This window comes from Epinephelus fuscoguttatus, linkage group LG9, assembly GCF_011397635.1.
Source record: "Epinephelus fuscoguttatus linkage group LG9, E.fuscoguttatus.final_Chr_v1".
Classification (NCBI taxonomy): domain Eukaryota; kingdom Metazoa; phylum Chordata; class Actinopteri; order Perciformes; family Serranidae; genus Epinephelus; species Epinephelus fuscoguttatus.
In genome coordinates this window covers 3,906,511-3,926,676 of record NC_064760.1, presented here as the reverse complement: position 1 = coordinate 3,926,676, position 20,166 = coordinate 3,906,511, and the positions used below count along the sequence as shown (strand labels likewise).

The following is a 20,166-nucleotide window of genomic DNA, read 5'->3' as shown; positions in this document are numbered from 1 at the left end:
CTCAGATGGTGAATCTGCTGCTTTTACATTCATTCATTCACTTTCCATGACTGTTTATCCTGGTGCAGGGTCACGAGGTGCTGGAGCCTATCCCAGCTGACACTGGGTGAGAGGCAGGGTTCACCCTGGACAGGTCACCAGACTATCACAGGGCTGACACATAGAGACAGACAACCATTCACACCCACATTCACACCTACGGACAATTTAGAGTCACCAATTAACCTGCATGTCTTTGGACTGTGGGAGGAAGCTGGAGCACCTGGAGGAAACCCACGCTGACACGGGGAGAACATGCAAACTCTGCACATAAGGCCCCCTCACCTCAGGTTTAAACAACCCTCTTGCTGTGAGGCGACAGTGCTAACCACTGCACCACTGTGCCACCTGCTGCTTTTACAGTAAAACAGAAATCTATGTTTTTATATATGATAAATATTCTGTAAGTGATTACGCTGTTAACACACAGAGCTTTTATTAATCTAGCATTATATATCATGAAGTATCAGCTTTCTGTTAAAGGGTAACTTTAACCTGGACCCTATTTATTTATGTTTATCCAGGTGTGTAATGGGAACGAAAACTTTTTAAATCGGTCCAGTATTGAGAGAGAGCGCTGCAGCTGTGTAACAGATTGTGGCATGTTCATCTGTCAATTTACGTCTACTTTAAGTGTTTGTTTTGTTGCTGACAGGCTCAGAGATATATCTTTTTGTGAAAGAGTAAGATCCGGTGGGTTTGGTGATGCCGATTGCATGGCAGTTTGGGGAATTTAGTCCTTCTCAGGCAAGCTCAGGGGTTTAGTGTTGCTGTAGCTCACAGGAACTTTGCTCTGCAATGCAAATATTGACGTTAGTGAAAACATCCATCTATTTTCATCCGCTTCTCCACGGCCGGGTGCAGCAGGCCAATCACAGCAGCCCAGACGTCCCTCTCCCCAGTGACACTTTCCAGCTCCTCCTGGGGGACCCCGAGCCGTTCCCAGGCCAGATGAGATATGTATTCCCACCAGCGTGTTCTGGGTCTGCCCCGGGGCCTCATACCAGTGGGATGTGGCCGGAATACCTCTGACGGGAGGCGCCCAGGAGGATCCTGATCAGATGTCTGAACCACCTCAACTGACCCTTTTTGACATGAAGGAGCAGCGGCTCTACTCCCTCTTAAAACACACCTGGTTATTCTGAAAAAGGCTTCATATTAAAGGATTAATCATCCTGCAGTTATTAAAGAAAGCACAGCAGTTAATTTCAGGTTGATATAAATGTATATTAATGCAGGAAATACAAAGCCTGTGAGCCACAGAGAGGAAGAAGGTGCAGCACTTCCTTTAGTGATTATTTCTCCCACTAAAATAAAACTCTATTTAAGAAAAACAAAGTAACAAAGTTCAGTGTTTTTAATTAATGTCAATTAATGTTCAAGACGTCATGGAGGAAAATAATAAGTTTATTATTCATCACTGAAATAAAGGCGTGTTGATATGTTGCTGTCCAGCGCTGCAGATCCACTCATTGTTCAAAGTTTTCTAAAAATACTCCTGACTTCGACACCCGACACTCGTCACATGGCACATGACAGCCTGCGTGTGTGTGTCCTTCATTAGACTGAGCCCGTCTGTCTATTTCTGAGTCTGCTGATCTCTGCTGGTGTCCTGCAGCAGACTGTCCCCTCTTCATGTCCTCCCCCCCTCTCCTCTGTACAGAGGTCAAAGGTCATCCTGCTGCAGACGCTGGGAGACAATCCTGCGGCTGTGTCCGTCCGCTGACATCATGTTTTGTTCTGCCTCTGTGGTTTTAGTTGGCTGGGAGGGGGGTCGTGACCTGCAGGGGTCAGAGGTCACAGTGATGCCATCTCAGATCTGAGTGCAGTAAAAACAGAACCCAGTTTCACCATTAAGCTTTCATTATATCCCATTATCTGCTGTGAGTGTGTGAAGTGTGTTTGTAGTCCGTTGAACCCATCAAGTTAATAACTAACGACAGGACCTGAAGCATTCACACTGTTGCTATGGTTACAGGGGCCAAAATTTACTTTGTCCTATATCTGCCAGTTGTAAACTGAATAAATGGCCTGTGCATGAGATGAAAATGAACACAAACACACCAGCAGGTTCGGTTTGTCGAGTACCTGCAGCGCTGCAGCTCGTTGTGTCACCAACTCATCTGTGACGTGCTTCTTGTAAACGTTACTTTAACCATACTTCCACTGCGATCTGATCTACTCCTGCAGTGTGCCGCCACAAACTTGTGGACTCTTCTCCGCTCTTCTCCGGCTGTCCGTTATCTAGCTGTGTGTGTGTGTTTGTGCGTGATCAATGTAATTAAAGGTGTAACATCAAATATAATCCGAGGCATCTCTGGGAAGCTGTGGTCTAGAAACTTTATTTTACATTTCCTCCACCTCGTCACCTTTCATCGAGAGCTCCTGTGCGATCACATCCCTTTAAGAAGCTTTGTAAGTGTTTTAGACAGTTTAGAAAACTAATAAATCTAACATTAAATGTCTTCATTAATATTTTATCAATTTGTTTTTAATTTAATTTGAATTTAATTGTATAGACTTTAATAATCACTGAGGGGAAATTAAATTTTAAGTCTAAGTGGAGAGATGTCGGAGTGGGGCTGCTCATGACAGGTGCTCCGAGCGGTTGGGGGGTTCGGTGCCTTGCTCAAGGGCACCTCAGCAGTGCCCAGGAGGTGAACTGGCACCTCTCCAGCTACCAGTCCACGCTCCATATTTTGGTCCGGACGGGGACTTGAACAGGCGACTCTCCGGTTCCCAACCCGAGTCCCTATGGACTGAGCTACTGTGCTGAAAGGAGTTGTTGTTGCTTCATCAGGATTTATCCCATGATGCATTGGGTCGAGCCTGTGAATGAATCAGAGGCTGTGTTGCTGACTGGGCACGTGTGCATAACAGCACTGATTCCAGAGGCCACACCCAACGCAATAAAATGGCTTTACCTCAACAATAATGAATGAATAATTAGGGACTTGTATGGTGGTGGGACCTGTGAACTGCACACTTGGACTACTGATATAAATAAGCTCCTATGCTTTACAGCCTGCCGTGTTTCATCATAGCTTTTCTAGATGCAGCAGACACATGAAGTCATGTCCATTCTGCAGAAGGACATTTTATAAATATTTTAACAGAACTCACAGGTAATTAATAACCTTAGTTGTGGCCTCATTCCGTTTAGTGTTGTCAGCTCCAGGGTCCTGATGATGGCCCACTGTTTGGTCTAATCAAAGGTCGTTGACCACAGACCGAAGAGAAGCTGTTCACCGTGTTTTGTTTGTTACAATCAGACTTCTGTGTTTTTGGTCTAACCGCTGTGTTTGGTTCTTGTCTCCTGCAGATGGACAGCTGCTGTCTGTCCCTGCTGTAGGTCAGTGATGGCCGTGGTGTTTCCTGAATGCGGAGGAGACCAAGTCAGATCCAGACTCCATGTTGGTCGTCATGGCCTCGCTGGATGGAAGCACGCCGGTTGAGACTCTTCTGGCAGCGATCCATCTAGAGAGGTCAGAGGTTCACTTATACAACACAAAGTCTGTATGATGAAGGTCTGTGACTTTGATTCAGGAGTAAAGATAACAGCTGTCTGGTCAGAGTTAACAAACTTCTAAAAACCAATGCTAACACTTAGCATAGCAAACACATTCAATGAGAGCTGAACAGTTTGTGCAGGATGTGCAAAAGTTAAAATGTGCAATGTATAGTGATAATAGTCCATGATCAGCGTTAATTAACAGAGACAAATGTCTTGGAGGTCGTCAGTGGGATTCCTGGGCCTTGTTGATGAGCTCAGCTGCAGATGAGAAGGAGCTGTTTTTATGACGGGAGGTTTTTGACGGACCGCAGCCTCTTTGCCAGAGGGGACTGTTTCAAAGAGTTTGTGACCAGGGTGGGAGGGGTTGGCCACAATCTTTGCTGCCCGCCTCAGGGTCCTGGAGGGACGGTAAATTGCAGTCAGTCACCCCCTCTGCAGAGCAAATGAACACCACAGTCTGTCCTTGTTCTTGGCAGAGACAGCGGCATACCACATGGTGATGGAGGAGGTGAGGATGGATTCAAGGATGGCACTGTAATGAGTGTTTGTTAATGATCAACCCTTGCTAGCACTTACAAAAGAAGACTTCTTTCATCACCAAGCACTTGTACTGAAGCACTGGTTTAGTTGTTTGTTTTAAAGGGATAAACCCCCAATTTTGGATAAAATCAAAATCTTGTTCTGATGTAGTTTGAATGCAGAAAAAAGTATCTGATAATGTAATGTACCAGTGTATGTGAAAGGAATACATAATGATCTTACTATATAATGATGAAAACTCTGTGTGTGTCTGTTCCACGATTTTCTCCACACTGATGTGGTCAATCCATGTGAAATTTGGCACAGTGGTAGAGGGTCATGGGAGGATGCCAATGAAGCAATATTACATCAATTGGCCAAAGGGGGGCGCTATAGCAACCCATTGAAATGTCAAACTTTGAATGGGCATATCTCATGCCCCGTATGTCGTAGAGACATGAAACTCCACAAATCCATTCAGCAGCTCCACCATCCACAGTCAGACACACATGGCTGATTATTTACTGCTGGATTACAGCTCACAACTCGCACCAACGGCTGATGCTGCTCTGTGTTTTTGCTGGCTAGTGAAACATCCTGGTGCAGACTATTTACTGGAGTTTACCAGCCTGTTGCTCATGCAGCATTTGCGGATAATGCACGGCCGTTCTAGGCTTTCAAAGTCCGATAGTCCACCACTAACATTTTCGTCATGTTTCGTCAACGAAAATGAAAAACAGCTTTTGTCTTAGTTTTTCTAAGTTTTTTTGTTTTCAAGATCTATTGTTAGCTCGTCATCGTCTCGTTTTTGTCATGGAAAAAAGGTTGTTGATAAAAAGTTTGTATCAGTGAAATTAACACTGCTGCCAATCCTATTAAGCAACATACACGTTCCAATATATTCTAAAGTAAAGCACTGATAGGTGAGGATAGGTGGAGTTAGCATGTGCTAGCATGTGTTAGCATGGGTCCCGTGTGTATGCTAAAGCTGTGTTTACTCTCTTAATGTTAAATACCATTCACCTTTACTGAAGGCTATTTAACAATGGCAAGAAATTTGGTATTTCCCTGAAAGGTTTGTTAAATCTGACCATCAAAATAAACTATATTAAATGAAGCTCATACAAAGGTGGGAAAATGATGGACTGTAGTGATGCTCCACTTTTCTACCTTCACTCTTGTTGGAGTTGGACATTAATTGCATTTTTTCTGTGCAGGTACCAGGACACCTTCCGTCGAGCTGGTCTCCTGTTGGCTAGAGACTTCACACACCTGGATAATGATGCTTTGGTCAGCCTGGGTATAACCGCCACAGGATACAGGAAGAGAATCCTTCGATTGGTCAGTCACATTCAGAGGACAGAGAGTCAAAGAGCCAATCAGAAAGCTGATCTCCCACGTGATCGCTGTCAGTCTGTGACGGACATTACTTTATCTGGTCACAGCGCTGCATCGCGGCGTCAGTCGTCTGGACCCATTGACTTTGAGGCGCTCAGGAACAGTTCGGCTCCAAACCTTGGCGCCATGTTGACCAACTCTGACAGCAGCAGACCTGCGGTGAAGCCAGTTCCAAAACCCAGAACTGTATTCAACCGCCGCAGGACAACACCCGTCCACTTCTGTCCAACACCAGACCCTGCACCGCCTCCATCCAGGAGGCTTTCCCAGGAGTCCATCTGTTTTACTGTGTTAGAGGGTTTGACCTCAGGGGACACGCCCACACCTGACAACAGGTTGACCTCTGACCTCAACGAGAACTCAGCCACACCCAGCCGAAAACCGAACCAGACGGAAAGGAGGAAGCCGAGTCGTAGCTTGTCTCTGTCAGACGCTGGAGGGTTTTTACCTCCTGTTCCCCCGAGGCTGAACCGTGGGATCCCCCCCGCCACGTTCCAGGGGTCCCCACCATCTTCTTCTTCACCTGTACGGACAGAGCAGAACCAGACGGTTCCTTTGACTTCCTCTCCTGGTAGTCTTGACAACAGCAGGCTCTCTGGATCCTCGCCGACTGGTTCACCCAGAGGTGGCGGGATGGAGATGGTCTCTAATGAGATCTACTGGGGGACGTTACCTAGTTCTACTGCCCCCAGTTTAGGGAGGAGTTACTGCAGCCAGCAGTCAGCACCTCCGACTCCACCCAGACAAACACCTGAGAGGCACCCAGAGAGGAATAGGTAGGTCACTCTGATGGACTTGTTTCCAGGTCAGGATCCACACTAGGTGTATTTACTGTGTTTTTAAATGTGCTAACCAAGATTTTATTTCAGAATGCATCCATGTAATCAGCATAAATAAATCCCACCTACCTTACGATCAACCAACTGACTGAGGCCTCTGAATGACGCACCTACGTATTCGTGTACCTAACCGTCCATAAACAGTGAACATCTTGGTAATAAGGCACTCTGTGTCTGATCCCAATCACATTGTTGGTTTTTGGCCTTGATAAGCATCTTATGTTACGTTGGAAAACTGCATAATTAATTGTCTTGTCTGATATTGTTACTGATTACAGTCTAATAGTAAAGATCGACAGAAGCTTCATACAGGCAATAGTGGACCAAACAGTTCTATTCATTCATGCATTTCTGCTGCTTCTGTGGGTCCAGGTCGTGAATGCATAAAGCCAAGGGGGTCAGTATGTTAGAAATGAAGTGATAGCTGGATCTTCGAACACCATCAGAAACCTCGTTGTCCTAAACCATTCTGACGCTGAGTTGGACAAGTTTTCTGGATCAGATCAGCCTATTTCATCTTTTGGCCTTCACTAGATTCCACATATGTCGCCAGCCTAGATAAAATATATAATCCAGACTAGAAGTCAGGATAAGGTATTGGTGTTACATGACGTATTTGTGTAAAACAAACAAAAGACAAACAACTGGTGCCCCCGTGCGAGTGGCGAGCTCACTATGTTCCACAAGCTCTCTTAGCTTTTTTAGTCTAATAAACTCATAAAATGTCAAAAAAGGAAATTATTCTTAAACCCATTTTTCGTACTGAATACTGTGATACTGCCCAAGTCTAGTCAGGACATCACCACCTATGCTGCACAGATTGTGACCTATCTGTTTGTAATATATCTCTCACAAGTCCAACTACTTCAGTGACACACTGAATCACTGGAGTGTGTCTTTAAATCAATTATTGATTGATAGCTTATTTTTTGTTTGTCTGTGTGTTTTCAGTGGCAGCACTTTAAGTAACAACTCTTCAGGATCAGCCAGAGGTGAGTGCAGACCAGACTCTTGATTACTTATGAAAACATGATGTATGTTTACTGCGAGATTGATTTTACTAAACATCTGCCTTGAAATTACAAAAACAACCATTTAATTCTGGATCCTGTTTATTTTGTCCCGCTTTCATGGACTTTTTTTGGCTTGAACACACTATGTGAGGATTTGCAGCGCTTCAGATTTGAACACAAAAAACAATGTTTGTGTTTATGTGGTTTAAAAGGCAAACACTGATCACGCTGGCTGGGTTCGGGTTTACGTTACCATCCATGCTTCAGTAGAATATTAACTCGAGTTTTCTGTTCAACAGCTTCAACAGACGACCCTGAGGAGGAGATCAGCCCGTACTGTGAAACTGTTTTTCAAACCAGAAGAAATCCGCACATATGTGAGGTGAGACAGCAGCACAAAGGCAAACCTAGTAAAGATCCATCTGTTGTTCCCTGCCTTCTCTCTCTTTCTTTATATCTGTGGCACAAAGATATTAATAAACAGCAATCAGCTCCTTGATGATCACAAATCCAGCGGTTGTTGGGATTAAACTTGTAACATCTCCAGTCTGTGATGATATAAATGTCCTCAGTTAATATTTCATCCTGCAGAGTGAAAGGAGCAGACTGGATGAGAGAGACATGAGGAAAGGGGAGGACAAACATGCAGAGGATCATGGGTAAGCCATCAGCAATTCTGTGAGGTTTATTTTAGCTTTGTGTGGCCAAATATTCAAAACTGTATGACAACATCAAAATAGCTTGACATTACACAAAACCAGGAAATACAAACAGAAAAGATAAAGTCAGACAAACACAAAGTTAAACAATACATTCATGAAAAGAAATAAATGTGATTTGCATTAACAAAAACAAAGGGTTAACATTACTTAATTCTGATTAACGGAAGGCAATAAGGCACTTTCTTCACAAAGTAACAAAGACTACTGTTGTCTGCATTCAACACAAGCTTCAGTTAAATGAGCTGCGGCTGCAAACTATTAAAAACAGACTGATATTTGTAAGACAAATGTATAAAACTGAACTCTCTGGAGTTCCCCAAGGTTTTACACTCGGCCCACTTTTATTTAGTAGATCTTCTTTTTGAATAGACTTCATAAACCTCAGTCTGTGTTAAATATGTTACAGTCTCAACTCTTAACTTAAAGTTGTGTTGAAAGAAGACAAAGCTAAGCTGATAATTTGTTTCTAACCTGTGAAAAATCAGTTGAGAAACATTCGATTGAAAGCTACAGTACAGCTCGTGAGACTTTATGAAATTTGTATTTGTGTATGTAGCCATCAAAATATAAAAAGTGACAATGAACTGAAATTTTTAAATCACATTACAAGGACAAAGAAACAAGCTATTATTTTATTTCTGCTGATTACAAAAAGTAAAAATCTGTCCACAGAATACAGGATGAGTCTGACAACCAGATTGATCTCTCCTGAGCTGTATAAATAAAGTTGTATTTGTACTTCAGGTGTCAGAAGTTCTCCTGGACGAAGCGTTTGTCTCAGGCTCTTCACTCCGGAGACTCTCAGGGTTACAGCACCGTCGGAGAACCTCCACCTCCTGTCCGCTACCTCTCCCTGCCCAACCACACTTTCCCCGCAGACGCTGATGAGGACCTGACCATCTCCCCCTACGCCAGCTACACCTCCCTGACTGAGAGAGCCCCGCCCATCATCAGCGGCTGGCTGGACAAGCTGTCTCCACAGGGGTGCGTTTGATTTAGACACCTGGTTAGACCAGAGAAAACAAAAACGCAGAGATGGGTTTGATTTACACACCTGGTGCATTAGATTTACAGCTGGTTAGACCAGGGGCACATTTAATGATATGTTAGACCAGAGAGAAGAAAACCAGGTTGTGTTTAATTTAAACACCTGGTTCGACCAATAATAACAAAACCATAGGGGGGCATTTGTTTTACACACCTGGTTGTACCAGGGGTGAATTTGATTTACACAGTTAGTTATTCCAGGGGAAGGAAAACCAGAGGGGTGTGTTTGATTTATACAGCTGGTTAAACCAGAGAGAACCAGGATTCTCTCATCACTGGTTTTCATTTAGTTTAGAGTCTGAATATTGCTTGAAGAGGTTTCAGAGGCCCTTGGAGAGGTACCAGCAGTCCTCTAACAAGTTCTTGGGGTTCCTAAAGTTGTTCCAGAGTTTTTAAGGGTGTCTTTGAGTCCTTTGGGAGATTCAGGGGTGCTTGGGGAGGTTTGAGAGGTTTCTGAGGAGGGTGTAACATCCTTGAGTGAATTAAGATGTAGCTTATGTATGTGTTAGCATGTGTAGGCTAATAAAGAGTGAAGATGTGTGTGTGTGGGAACAAGAGGAAGGAATGCGAAGTCTGAGGAGCTCCAAGGTCTCCATGTTCTCACCTGACCAATCACAGCAGTTGATTCAGAATACACTAGTGTCACACACCTTCCTGTTCTTTGTGTCTCTGTGTTTCTGTGTGTGTGTGTGTGTGTGTCAGGGGTCAGAGGTCAGCGCTGGCTGTCGTGCTGCATGTCCTCTTCTCTGCTCCTCCCTGTGTCTCCCCCCTCTTGAGGGGCTGCCTCTGCCTCGTCACCTTCCTCTACTCCTCCTCTTCCTCTTGTTCTTCATCCTCTGCTCGGTGTGTGTTTGTCTTTTCTTCCTTTCCTGTTAATACTGATAAGAAAGTTCTTCAGAGTTTTGGTGTTTCATGAAAATTTGTAAAACAAATATTTTCATTTTGACTCGGCTGAAAGACGCCAGTGTTTTCTGCTCCATATTTAAACGTCCAGAATATTTTAATGTCAAAACTTTGTAGGATTCAGTGTTTACGTGTGTAAAGTACACTGGTCTGATGTCACTATAAACCAGTAGTCTCCTTCTGAATTTTGTTTACCACAGTTGTGATGTGTCTTTGTGTCTTTGTTATGAATGTGATCATGTGACCCTCTCTGGATCTGATGTGTGTTTTTGTTTTTCAGGAATTATGTTTTCCAGAAGCGCTACGTGAAGTTTGATGGCAAAAACCTGATGTACTTTGGCAGTGATAAGGTACGAAGAACAGTCAGAGATTTATAATAATAGAAATATATCTACAAAACAAAGGGAATGAGAGAAGACAACTGTCCAAGGTGTATTTTTTTAACTATCATTGTTTCATAGTTGTTATCCTCTGAACTCCTCAGTTATCTATTGTTTTAAGTGTTTATGGTTCAATGTTTTACAGCATTTAATCAAAGCGGATTTACTGTAATTTGGTTATTTGTCTTTAATGTCAAAGTGCAAACACATCTCTAAAAGTGACCTAAATCAATGTTAAAGAATCGTTTCTGAGTTTATCGATGTTTAAACTCTCATTGCTACAGTCAGCTGTAGTCCAGTGATATTTGTTTACACTTTCAGAGAGCGTCATTGAAGTCCAATTTATTATCTCTTCTGATCTAACAACCTGGGTGGTGGAGGTGTGTGAGGAGGTTAACAGTCCTCCACATCTTTGTATCTCTCGGTATTCAGTAAGCCACGCCCATTTTTAAAAATCCAATCAAATATGGCGACTGATCGATTTAAACTCAGTCAGAAATGCGTCACATCACTGCAGATAAAACCGCTCTGACTGCTCTGATTTGGACCATTTGAAACCTTTCTGTTTCAGGACGTCTACCCTAAAGGAGTGATCCCATTGGCTGCCATCCAGATGGCCCGCCCAGCCAAAGACAACAAATTTGAAATCGTGACAAGTCACAGGATTTTTGTTTTCAGGGCCGATAATGAAGGTAGGAGAAGAAAACACTTGACATGACAGCAAAGTGACACTTTGAGTTACAGGGCAGCAGAGATGTGTTTACATTCTCATCCATTACTGAATTATCTCCAGCTGATCTGATCTGATGTCAGACTGATAATCATGAGAAGCTGCTGTGGACATGTTTCTGTTGATCTGTAACCCTACTGATGTCACTTCCTGAGTAAATGAAACTAAGGTGTAGCAGCCTAAGGTTTGTCCTCTGAAAGTTACTGAACCTTAACAGATATTCCCCCCTGAGAGCAGAGCATGATTTTGGGGCACAGAAACTGAGTCACTGGTTGATGAAATGCAGCTAAAGTTTCTTAAAAGGTTGATGTCCAGACACTGTGATGTATGTCTGTTCTCAAAAGTGTAATATTTCTCTTCTGGTTCAAAGTGTTTCCAGTGAAAAAAACTCCTAATCACATCTGAGAACACTGGGATAAATGTGAGAGGAAGAGGCAGTAATGTGTGTGAAGTACAGCATGTGATGATGATGATGATGATGATGATGGTGATACCTGTATCTCAGTGCTGAGGCGGCGGTGGGTCGGCACGATGCAGGAACACGTAAGAGATCAGCTGGTGTTCGGTCGTCGGCGCTTCGGTCCCGGATCTCACTGTCAGAGACACGGAGTTCTCGAGCTGAAGGGAACCAAGTCCAAAGTGTACGCCGCCATCAACACGGAGCAGATCTGGATCTACAAGAGCGAACAGGTGAGAACGCCGACGGGTGGGACACTCTAATATTACACTGCTGAAATATACAAATTATAAAGTCCTTATGTGTGTTACTGACGTTGAACAGTCTCAGTCCGTCAGTCAGTCAGGTCCGACACACTCCAAACAGGAGCAGTAAACTTCAGCTGCAGACAGGTTTTATAAGAGTTTGAGTGACTTTGTCCCAACATGTTTATTGTTTCATCAGGAGCCCAAAGAGCAGCAACACAGCAGCAGCTCAGTGTGCAGGTTGTTGAACTTTCCTCATGTGTGTCCCTAACTTGTGTGTCTGCAGTGCTTTCGTAACGGAATCGGCATCACAGTGATCGAAGCTCGAGGATCGACGATCAGGGACGGGAAACACAAGAGCTTCGACCTCATCACGCCGTACAAAACCTTCAGGTATCACTGCACCACCGGCCCCTCTGTCACTAACACAGTAAACAGTTTCTGCACCTCAGAGGAGAAAAGGTTTAATAATAAAAATGTGTTTTTTGGGGCGTCGGTGGCTTAGTGGTAGAGCAGGCGCCCCATGTACAAGGCTGTTGCCGCAGTGGCCCGGGTTCGACTCCAGCCTGTGGCCCTTTGCTGCATGTCACTCCCTCTCTCTCTCCCCCTTTCACACTTGTCTGTCCTATCCATTAAAGGCTAAAAATGCCCCAAAAAATATCTTTAAAAATGTATTTTTCGAGGACGTGTCCGTCCTGCAGCAGAGCAGCTTTGAGCAGTTCTGGGATGCTTCATGTTCAGATCTTTAGCTTCCGGCTCTGTAGATGAAACTGGGAACAAAATGTTCGTCCCCTCTGCCAACCTCTGCCAGGCTGTGCCATTTGGTCCCAAAAACCAGGTCACTGAATGAGAAAAAGCTCCTTACAGTTAATTCCCTGCAGCTCTGCAGCGCATCGACTCACAGCTGCTGTTAGAACAACCGAAGTCACTTCACTCTGCTGCTGCTGGAACCAGCACGGATTCTGTGTCGATCTAAACACTCAAAACTTAGTTAGCAGGCTTAAAAAAAAAAAGTGTGGTTTCTGCTTTTCAAAATGCCGTTGCCGTGGCGACCTGCCAACAAGCCTCTGCTCCGTCTCCTCAGCTTCACGGCAGAGTCGGAGCGGGACAAGCGGGACTGGATGGAGGCGCTGCAGGAGGCCATCGCAGAGACTCTGTCGGACTACGAGGTGGCCGAGAAGATCTGGTCCAACCGATCCAACAGGATGTGTGCCGACTGCAAGGCCCTGAACCCCGACTGGGCCTCCATCAACCTGTGTGTGGTCATCTGCAAGAACTGCGCAGGTACCTGGGACTCAGACTCAAGGGTTAGAGTAGACGTTTATAAAGTAATCTATGGAGGTACGATTAGATCAGATCAAAGTTTGTCTTTCTGATGTTGATGATGTTGGATTCGCCTAATTAATGTGATTGGTGAGCGACATTCAGCTGTCCTAATAACCACATGGAACACCCTAATATCCTCCCACAACACCTGATCACCCTGATCATAATATAAACTCAGTGTGTGTTCATGCTGTTCACACACTTTCACAACTTCTACTCTGAGTGTGTCAACCTGTGAAGACATGAATCACTGCAGGTAAAACTGTCGCTGTGCTGGTTCAACTGCATTGTGGGGAGTCTGTGTGTGTGTGTGTGTGTGTGTGTGTCACCATGCTGTCATCCTGGTGTCTCAGTGTCTCTCCTGTCACCCGCAGCCTGTCATCATTCTGTAAGTTTCTGTCTCACCTGAAACTGAACTCTGGCATTGACGTTCATGTTCGCTGCCACATTCATGGAGAGTTTTTATTTCAGCAACAAAAAGCTGCCGAACATGTTCTGACATGTCACTCACTCATTGGACAGTGTGAGTGATGTCATCCTCTGGTGGATGACAGAACTTCACTGAACCTGACGTGTAGATGTGACAAACAGACGTGACGTGTGTCGAGCTGATCTCGCCGTGTCTGTGTGGGTTTTCTCCGGCTTCCTCCAGCACTCATTTGGAGCCAGAGTCTGCACAATAGTGATCAACAGCTGCCCAACCTAGCTTGAGCAGCGCCACTGTTTGTGAGCACCCTGATTGGCTCACACAGCTGTCAGTGATGAAGTCACATCCCTTTTTCATAGCATCAAATAACTAATTACAACCAAAGTGATCCGAATAACAAACACTTGAACAAATATCAGGGTGAGAAGAACTACATTAAGTGACAGAAACCATCTCTGGGAAAAATGTATTTGATGTTTCACGTTTGGGGAGCTGTCATGTCGACCATCTCAGCCTACAGGGACACACTGTCCTCCACTGTTTGTTCACCTGTGTGTGTGTGTGTGTGTGTGTGTGTGTGTGTGTGTGTGTGTCTTTGCAGGGCAGCACAGAGGTCTGGGGACGATGGTCTCTAAAGTTCAGAGTCTCAAACTGGACACCAGCGTGTGGAGCAACGAGATCGTCCAGGTGAGACCAGAACTGCGCTGAATCAAATAGAATTTCAGTTAGTTTTGATTTTATTTTATTTTTGACTTTTGGGTTTCATTTTAGTTCAGTTTTAGGTTGTTGTCAGAGTGCGTTTGCTATTTTTAGTTTGGCTTCAGTTTTTCAGGAATATGGAGATCTGTGTGGGAGTGGCCTTAATGTATAAATCTTTTGATTTGGGGATCAAACTTGTCACCTGCAGTTTAATCCAGACTCCAGCTGGTTAACATCAGACCTGAGTTGAATAGCTGGTTACATGGCATTTGATCTACTACAGTATATAAATTATATTCTACTTATTTGATTCTACAAGACCAGACTGCATGTGAAAAACAGTAGGGATTATTTGTGAAGCCATTGCAACAGAGCGAGATGAGATGTTAAGTCTGTTTAATATCTGTGGTTCAGCGTCATGAGAGTTGACGGACATTCCTGCTGTCTCCTTCTTTTTGTAGTAATACGGCATAGTTTAAAAAAAAAAGAAAAAAAAGATAAAATAGATTATTTTTTAATCAAGCTCTATAGTTTCAGTTTATTTTTCGTTTTTCTTAAAATATATTGTTTTGATTTAGTTCCAGTTTTAGTTTACGCTCTAAACCACCTGGCCTCAGCGCAGTGTGGTCACCCAGAGTTTATGGAACTGTAGTTACATACGTAACTCTTGTCCTCTGAGAATGATAAGAGATCTGGAGCAACATCTGTTTTTGTTTGTTTATTTGTTTGTTTGTGTGCACCAGCTGTTCATCATGCTGGGGAACGACCGTGCCAATGACTTCTGGGGGGCTCGGCTGTCTGTGTCGGAGGAGTTGGACTGTGACGCCTCCCCCGAGCAGAGACGAGACTTCATCACCCAGAAATACAGAGAGGGACGATATCGACTCCCGCACCCGGCGTTCAGCAGCCAGGAGGAGCTGCTCAAGGTCAGAATAACACTTCCTACCTCACACAAAATCAGAGGGGGAGAAACACCACAGTCCGTCTGTACACAGAGTCCAAACCACGAAAAGATTTAAGATTTCAATACCTGAAAGTCACATGAACCAAAATCATGTGAACTTTTTTTTTTTCCTCACATGGACACCAGTATTTATTCCTTGATTTTGATTACAGGCTACTGCTACTAATGATAATAATAATAATGATAACAACAGGAGAGGTTTTCTTCAGCAGCTCTGAGTTCAGAACAGAAGGTTTTTTTTGTTGAAGAAACAGAGTGAGTCTCTGAGAGCTTCAGTAGCTTCAAGGGTTTCAGTTAAAACATAAAAGCTGACCTGAGGTCAGTGAGGATCAGAGAGGTTTTAATGTCGCTCTTCTCTCTGTGACTCTGAGTGCTCATGTTGTCAAATTTAAATTAACTCTTCCTGCATTTAACTTCTTATTTCTTGTTTGCCGTGAACCTTTGAAAAACGTTTCTGCTCTTAAATGTTATTTTCTGAACAATATTCAGAAACACTGATGAGATTTGACTTTGATGACTTTTTGTTTAAAACCTGCACATAATATTTGGATGGAAGCTTTTCCCAGAGTGCACTGGGGCGTCAGCGGGGACAAAGGAAAGAAAAGATAAAAGCAGCTGGAGGCTCAAAGAAGGACTGAGTGTTTTTACTCCGACATGTCTGCTCTCTGTTTGTCTGTCTGTCACATTTACTGAGCTCAGGCTCTTATTGGCCGACAACACGTGAATTCAACAACAAAAACTAAAAGTGAGAGAATCATGTAAATAAATCAGCTTTAATATGATGAACGGCTTCATGTGCTGCATTCACAGACAGTGGGTCTCTCTTCCTGACTGTCTGTCTCTCTGTGTTAATGTCTCCTCTCGTCTCCAGGTCTTGTGCTCGGCCGTCTCTGAACAGACTCTTCTGAAAACTGTCACTCACATTTTCTCGGAGGCGGAGTCAGCTCGCCTTGCAGACGACTCCAGCGACTGCCAACGACATAATCCGCTCCTGGATCGCTGCATCACTTCAGGTCTGTTCTCTACTGTACTCTGTTGGTTTCTACTGGTCTGTGAGCTGCACTTCTTTTAATGTTAAAATTTACAGTAACTGATGTGAGTTCAGGCCATCTTTCATAGTATAAACTGACATCATGGAGACAACAGTTTTATTTCTATGCTGCGAAAACAGAGCTCTCAGGTTTATGAAGGTCAGTGGTGTGTGTGGAGGCAGACTCCAGGTCAGCTGAGGTGGCTCCTGTTTGATGCAGCTGCTGTGTTATCAGCTGTGTTCCTGCAGGGAGGCTTTTATCTTGTTACAGTTTGCTTCACTTAGCAGAGAAACTCTGACTGACACAGACTTTTATTCTACTGACTGACCAGGTCAGCATGTGAGCACAGAGGCAGAACTACGATGAGGACGAGAATGAACAACAAAATCTATTATCTGGACAATCAAACCACGTGTCTTTGTGTGTGTGTGTGTGTGTGTGTGTGTGTGTGTGTGGTTTATTGATTTGATGCTGCGGCTGAAATATTCCTCTGTTCTCCCTTCAGATCCCAGTGTGTACGATGAGATCATGCAGCCCGTCCTTCACTCTGGTTACCTCTACAAGTCCGGCTCCGTCCACAGAGGGACGCTGTCCAGGAAGACTCGAGAAGGTGGGAAGAGGAAGGGAGAGGGGTGGTGCAGGGGTTAAAAAAAGTTAAAAAAGAAAGGACAAAGAAACTTCATTGGACAGAAAAATGTGTGGGGGATACAGGATACTAGATTTTTGCCTATATGCTGGTATCTTTCATACATGCAGATGTATGCACATATTTTCTTCCCACCTAGTTGCAGAGAAGGAATCCACGACAGGAATCTCTCCTGTAGTGCAAGTAAAATAGTTTGCATTCTTGTGTCGTAATGCCGCGCTGTCAGAAGAAGACATAAAATACAATGCTTTTCAAAACTGTCACTGCTCACATACTTCCATGCGGACAGAGACAAAAGTCTGTGACAACAACAAACATGGCGACAGTGGAGGAGGTCATAATAATGTACCTTTTAACGGAGGCAGCGTTGTAGATGGCGATAGTCTGTGAGGTCATTAAATATATCGCGACATGTGGATGGAGAATTTTTTTTCACCATATTTCTTAAGAAGTCTTTGTCGTCTCCTGCAGTCGCGTCTGGCTTGAACTGCGCTACACTGCCTCCATTATTTCCAGAGGTACTGCTCTGTTTCATCTGTGTCTGTAAGCTTTAACAAACCATGTACAAATATGGACGACATGAAAGCAGAGTATGGACAGAAGGCTTTGTCCATGTCCGTGTGTGTATCAAACTTTTGGGCATGAATTTAGTCTTCCCTATATTGGCAGAAATGTTCATTTCAGGCTGATGCTGATCTTTAATTTTAAAGCTTTTATCTGCCAATAACGTAACGATACTATCATGCATCTCTAAAATGTGCAGTTAACTCAAATAAAATATGATAAACACTTTCTACATTTCAGTGATACAGGAGCAGTTTAGTGAGCGGCACAGTGGTGCAGTGGTTAGCATTGTTGCCTCACAGCCAGAGGGTTCCTGGTTTGAACCCCAGGAAGGAGCCCTTCTGTGTGGAGTTTGCATGTTCTCCCTGTGTCAGCGTGGGTTTCCTCCAGGTGCTCCAGCTTCCTCCCACAGTCCAAAGACATGCAGGTTAATTGGTGACTCTAAATTGTCCGTAGGTGTGAATGTGAGTGTGAATGGTTGTCTGTCTCTATGTGTCAGCCCTGTGATAGTCTGGAGACCTGTCCAGGGTGAACCCTGCCTCTCACCCAGTGTCAGCTGGGATAGGCTCCAGCTCCTCTTCCACCCCAAACAGAACCACAGTTATGGAAATGAAATGAAAAAAAGAGCAGTTTAATAAAACCTGTAAAATAAAATATGCCCAAATGTCTCCTTGTCTTGTCGTCAGACTTCCAGAAGTTCTGGTGTTCAGTGGATCAGTCTCTGCTCTTCTACGAGTCGGACCGATCAGGTGATCCCTGCATGCAGATCAGCGTTAAAGACATCGTGTGTTTGGGCGTCAGTCGACCCGACTCCTCCAACAACAACAACGGCTTCATCGACAGGTACGCACTTTATCTTCTACTTGACGTTCAGCCGTGTTAAACTTTATGTCCACATGGAGACACAGCCTCTGTCTCTGTGTCTGTTCTCCTCTCCAGGTTTCGTTACACCTTCGAGTTGTATTTGACTTCAGAGAAACTTTATCAGTTTGGTTTGGAGACGGCCGACGCTCTGCACAGCTGGACCAAATCCATCGGGAAGGTCTGAAACTCTTAGGCTGTCCCCCTGTTTTACTTAACTGTCCTGTGAGATGTGATGTTTCTGGTTGTTACTAACCGTCCTGTCCGTCCCCTCCAGGCTGCGACCCCCCTCAGCTGTCACTGCCTGCTGACTCGGGAGTTTGAGCGGGTCGGCCTGCTGCGGTACAGAGCCATGTTGGATCCTCAGCAGTGGAAGGAGGCGTACTTCGTCCTGCAGAAGTCCAACCTCTTTATCTGTCCCCGAAATGATGGAGCAGCCGAGGACATCATCAACCTGAACCGTCTGCAGGAGCTCAGTCAGTCCTCGTCTACAAACACACCACGTCTGATCGATCCACCCTGTCTGATTTAAACAAAACTGTCTGTGTTTGTGTTGCAGGTATCACCTCTGAGACTGAGAACCACGAGAAGAAAGACATCCTGGTCTTAGTAGAAAAAGGAAGGTGAGATAAGAAGTGTCGCTGCTGGACGCCAGATTGTTTGAACTTGATTTATTTTTGTTTGTCTTCATTGTTTTGCTTCTTCTCTCCGTCAGGACCGTCCACCTGCAGGGCGTCGGCCGCACAGATTTCTCTCTGTGGTACTCTGACATCCAGCGAGCGGCCGGCGGTAAAGGAAACACACTGAGGGAGCAGCAGCTGAGCAGAAATGACATCCCGATCATCGTGGACAGCTGCATCGCCTTCATCACTCAGTATGGTGAGGAAGAAAAATTATATTTATGATCTGAACGTTTAATCAGAGAGAATCATCTGCAGAGCTTTTCATTCTCTCTTAGCTCTGAGTTTAGTTTGTTTCAGTCCAGGTTCAGATTCAGTCCAGACTGTCCCGTGTGCACCTGAGTGACGTTCTGAGCATGCTCTCTGTAGGTCTTGGCCACGAGGGGATCTACAGGAAGAACGGCGCCAAATCCAGAATCAAACTCCTGATGGAAGAGTTTCGTAAAGACGCTCGGAACGTCAAACTGCGGATCGGAGACCACTTCATTGAGGACGTGACGGACGTCCTGAAGAGGTTCTTCAGGGAGATTGAGGACCCCATCTTCATGGCCGAGCTCCACCCACTGTGGCAGGGGGCCGCCAGTGAGTCCAATTTACCTCAGAAAAGAGTTGATGTCAGGGATGTCCTGATCCGATCTCAAAGATTGGCATTAGACCCGATTAAGTCTTTATTGAACAATATAGAGCCCTATCAGCTAATGCACAGGTGTTTTTACTGACAAGGTTCATGCACAGCGACTCACAGTAAAGCCTGATTTATGGTCCTGCGTTAAATCAACGACGTGGCTACGCAGGAGGCTCGCCGTAGCCCCCGGCGTAGCCTGACGTGCACCTCCCAAAAAATGTAACTACATGTCGAGGCGACGCAGACCCAGTGCAGACTGAGAGGGCTGTGATTGGTTTGCTTGGTAGCAATGCATTTCCGGTTCCGTATTTCCAGATTGCGCCATCCCCGCCATCTTTAAACACCTTATGTTGCGATGTAGATGTTGCAGTATTAACATACTTTCTTCGACATCAAACAACTCCAACTCCAGCAAGATTCTCTCTCTCTCTCTGTCGCCATTGTTCACTGTGACCGGAAAAGCCGGAAGCTAAACAAAGAATCGACTAGAGACGACGATAACCATTCAGGAAAGGAACGCAGCCCCCTACCGCTCTG

The 20,166-nt window shown here is 44.6% G+C and overlaps 1 protein-coding gene across 1 annotated transcript in view; it reads left to right on the top strand.

The window, feature by feature from the left end:
• Positions 1-20,166, top strand: part of arap3 (ArfGAP with RhoGAP domain, ankyrin repeat and PH domain 3) — a 51,409-nt gene that overhangs the window by 18,972 nt on the left and 12,271 nt on the right. The window contains exons 2-22 of the mRNA XM_049586376.1: positions 3,362-3,524; positions 5,290-6,246; positions 7,261-7,301; positions 7,622-7,704; positions 7,914-7,981; positions 8,789-9,028; positions 10,275-10,344; positions 10,946-11,066; positions 11,610-11,794; positions 12,093-12,199; positions 12,891-13,090; positions 14,161-14,246; positions 15,002-15,184; positions 16,094-16,235; positions 16,759-16,863; positions 18,150-18,306; positions 18,403-18,505; positions 18,602-18,800; positions 18,884-18,947; positions 19,040-19,203; positions 19,374-19,586. Coding sequence (XP_049442333.1) covers positions 3,451-3,524; positions 5,290-6,246; positions 7,261-7,301; positions 7,622-7,704; positions 7,914-7,981; positions 8,789-9,028; positions 10,275-10,344; positions 10,946-11,066; positions 11,610-11,794; positions 12,093-12,199; positions 12,891-13,090; positions 14,161-14,246; positions 15,002-15,184; positions 16,094-16,235; positions 16,759-16,863; positions 18,150-18,306; positions 18,403-18,505; positions 18,602-18,800; positions 18,884-18,947; positions 19,040-19,203; positions 19,374-19,586 — 3,562 coding nt within the window. The 5' untranslated portion in view covers positions 3,362-3,450. The remainder of the gene's footprint in view (positions 1-3,361; positions 3,525-5,289; positions 6,247-7,260; positions 7,302-7,621; positions 7,705-7,913; positions 7,982-8,788; positions 9,029-10,274; positions 10,345-10,945; positions 11,067-11,609; positions 11,795-12,092; positions 12,200-12,890; positions 13,091-14,160; positions 14,247-15,001; positions 15,185-16,093; positions 16,236-16,758; positions 16,864-18,149; positions 18,307-18,402; positions 18,506-18,601; positions 18,801-18,883; positions 18,948-19,039; positions 19,204-19,373; positions 19,587-20,166) is intronic.